At 37.3% G+C, this 3,416-nt stretch overlaps 1 protein-coding gene across 1 annotated transcript in view; it reads right to left on the bottom strand.

Moving 5' to 3' along the window:
* Positions 1-3,416, bottom strand: part of DPY19L1 (dpy-19 like C-mannosyltransferase 1) — a 130,778-nt gene that overhangs the window by 88,512 nt on the left and 38,850 nt on the right. Inside the window, exon 5 of the mRNA XM_007958244.2 lies at positions 2,904-2,961. Coding sequence (XP_007956435.2) covers positions 2,904-2,961 — 58 coding nt within the window. The remainder of the gene's footprint in view (positions 1-2,903; positions 2,962-3,416) is intronic.

The following is a 3,416-nucleotide window of genomic DNA, read 5'->3' as shown; positions in this document are numbered from 1 at the left end:
ACTGCCTCGGAAACCCAAGGAGGGGTTGCTATGAGTCAGAGCCGACTCAATGACAGTGAGTTTGGTTTGGTTTTTTTGGAAGTAGCTGAAAGGTCTCCAAAAAAAAAAAAAATCCATCAGCCTGCTAGGAATTAATTCCTGATCTTATAATTATCTTTTAATTTTGAAACTCATGCAGCATATAATTCTTTACAAAATCTTTTAATCTGTAACAATGGAATTCAGACTAGTGGTTAAGTGCTCGACTGCTAACTGAAACGTTAGTGGTTAGAACTCATCAATTGCTCTTGGTAGAAAAGTATGGCAGTCTGCTTGCATAAAGATGACAGCCCTGCAAACTCCATGGGGCAGTTTTCCTTTAGGGTTTTATGAGTCAGAATCGACTCGACTACAATGGAAGTACACACTGAGAAAAGCCCTGGTGGTGCAGTGGACAAGCAGTCAGCTGCTAATGGACAGGTCAGAAGTTCAAACCCTCCAGCCTCTCTGTGGAATAAAGGCGCAGCAATATGCTTCTGTAAAGATCTGCAGCCTTGGAAATGCTATGGGACAGTTCTACTGTCCTATATGGTTGCTATGAGTCAGAATCAACTCAGCCACATGTGTGGTTTGGAGTAAACACTGAAAGAAGCCCTGGTGGTGCTAAGCTCTAGCCTGCATAACCAAAAGGCTGACAGATAGAATCCACCAGTGGCTCTATGGGAGAAAGACCTCATGATCTGTTCCCTTAAAGATTACAGCCTAGAAAACTCTATGGGGCAATTCCACTCTGTCACATGGCATCACTAAGAGTCTAAATCAACTCGATGGCACTCAACAACCACAACAGTATACACTGAGCATGCCACAAAAGACCTTTCTGTATAACAGACAGCAGTCTTTACACGTTAACTTGGCTTCACATTTTTCAATGCTCCCTTTTCCATCTACATCTCATAGTTAACAATTAATGCTCCTTTCTTCCATTATTAAGCAGCTAGTTTCCATATCTTAGGTTATTCTCTCAGAATCTGTACTTTAAATGTTTTATGGCCCACACTACCACAATGTGCAACATCCACAGTCACAAAAAGCCAAACAAGTCTTTTTTTCCTGCTCATAACTCAAACTACACCAATTAACTGTCATGTTGCATTCATTTGTCGTATGCTTCAATACTAGTTAATATCTATTAGTAATCTACTGATTGACCAAAAAAAAGTTCAACCTTGACTCTGCAGTGAAGTTTTGGTATGGCTACTCTTAGAGCTTTGTAACATGTGCGTACTCAAATACTGCGAACACTTAACGTATAAACACATAAAAGAATTAAGTTGCTCCACATAAAAGCAAACTGACCTTTCTCATTAATTTCTCTTTCATACAAAACTTACCATGAAAGAAATCTGGACAGAGATATATTATGAGAAGTTCATTTACAACTGATTAATTAAGTGAAATAAATTCATTGTTATCTTGAAAATTTTAATCTGAACTAAAGTAGCTAGTAAAAATACTATAAGCTAATACTTGTATGGGAGCTCTGGTAGCATAGTGGCTAAAGCACTTGATTGCTAACCAGAAGGCTGGCGGTTCAAACCCACCAGCCACTCCTCAGAAGGAAGGTTGGGCAATCCTACTTCCGTAGTGATACTGCCTTGGAAACCCAAGGAGGGGTCGCTATGAGTCGGGGCCGACTCGATGGCACATAACAACAACAACAACAACCACAACACTTGTATAGCAGTAGCTATGTGCCAATTATTGTTCTGGCCACTTTTATCCATGTGAACTTATTTAACCAGTCCAATAATCCTTAGATAGGTAACATCATTGTGACCATTTATAAAGATGAAATTGAAGTTTGGAGAAGGAAAATGACTTGCTCAAGCCATAGAGGCACTAATTGGCAGAGCCAGGATTTGAACCAAGTTAGACTGGCACCAAGGAGCTATGGTGGCACAATGGCTAAGCATTAGGCTGTTAACCGAAGGTTGGTAGCTCGAACCTACCAGCCACTCTGAGAGAAAGATGAAGCAGTCTGCTTCCATAGAGATTTATAGCCTTGGAAACCCTATTCGGGAGTTCTATCTGTCCTAGAGGGTCGCTATGAGTTGGATTCGATGGGAGTGGGTTTAGTGGGTTTTTGACTGGTGCCCTGGGTGACCAACATTTTGCGCTAGTCTAATAACCTAAAGGTTGGCAATTCTAACTTGCCCAGCAATATCATGGAAGAGGAGGCCTGTCAATGTTTTCTATTAAGGTTTCATCCAAGAAAACCCTATGGAGCAGTTCCACTCTGCTAACAGGTAAAGTAACCATGTTGGAATCAACTCAATGGCAACATGTTTTTTGTTTTTTTTTTAAAGACTGGCACTAGAGTCTATGCTCTTTACAATGCTATTCCTTGTAGAAGGCCTTGGACACTTGAAAATTTGTAAATATAATTATTTTATATAAAAGCATATAAAAATTTAACATAGATACATTAAATTAGAAATATATTGAGTAGCTCCTAAATAAAAAGTTCTCCCCACACAAGGAAGTTAATTCTATCTATGGCTGACTTACCTTCTATTATACCTATAATACTAGCTGCTACAGTTTTAAAATTATACAAAGAATTGCCAAAGACACACTATTTGTTCAAATCACTAAGCGTGATTATTGTCTAAAAGATTATATGGCCATGAAGACTTACCTTAAAATAAATGCTAATGTTTTAAACTTGAATCAAAATAAGCTCAAATACTTAAAAAGTGCTATTACAAATTAGATTTAAAGAAATTATAGAACAAATCTGTATTTTTATATATAAAATCTTCTAGAATTTTTTAAAATGTTTCTTGACTACTTAAACAAGAAACCTGTTACTTCTAGAAGAGAAATCTCCTAAATATTTTGAAAGTATTTTTACGACCTACCTCTCCATGATTGAAAAAGAAGCATAACACTGTAACCAGGCCTCCTAATCGGCTGCCACTGGAAGAGAGGGTAAGAAAATAAAATTCAGTAACAGAAATTTGGGTCACACTGATAAAATCTTAACATAACATAACCTACAAAATGTTAGCCACACTTGAACTCTACTATACTTGTTAACAAAATAGTGGGTCCCCCCACCCAAAGTAGCATTAGTCAAAATAAGTTTCATTTTTAAGAAATCATTTTCCACCTTCAAAATGTGCAGGCTCAGAGAAGCACACAAACTAACACCGAAAAAAAAAATATTTGTCAATTTTATGGTGCCTCATGCAGTTTGTTTTATCTTTTATTTGTGTACTCAGAATTCCTCAAACTGTTTTTCTTTCTTTTTATTTTTTTTTTTTTAATTGTAATTTGAGTGAAGATTTACAGAGCAAATTCACTTTCCATACAGCAGTTCACATATACTTTGTCTCATGTCATGGACCACAGTTTACCACAATGCAACAGCT

The sequence above is a fragment of the Orycteropus afer genome, unplaced genomic scaffold (genome assembly GCF_000298275.1).
Source record: "Orycteropus afer afer isolate SDZICR_OR568_19922 unplaced genomic scaffold, OryAfe1.0 scaffold00893, whole genome shotgun sequence".
Taxonomy (NCBI): domain Eukaryota; kingdom Metazoa; phylum Chordata; class Mammalia; order Tubulidentata; family Orycteropodidae; genus Orycteropus; species Orycteropus afer.
The sequence above is the reverse complement of the archived record's forward strand: the minus strand, read 5'-3'. Positions and strand labels throughout refer to the sequence as shown.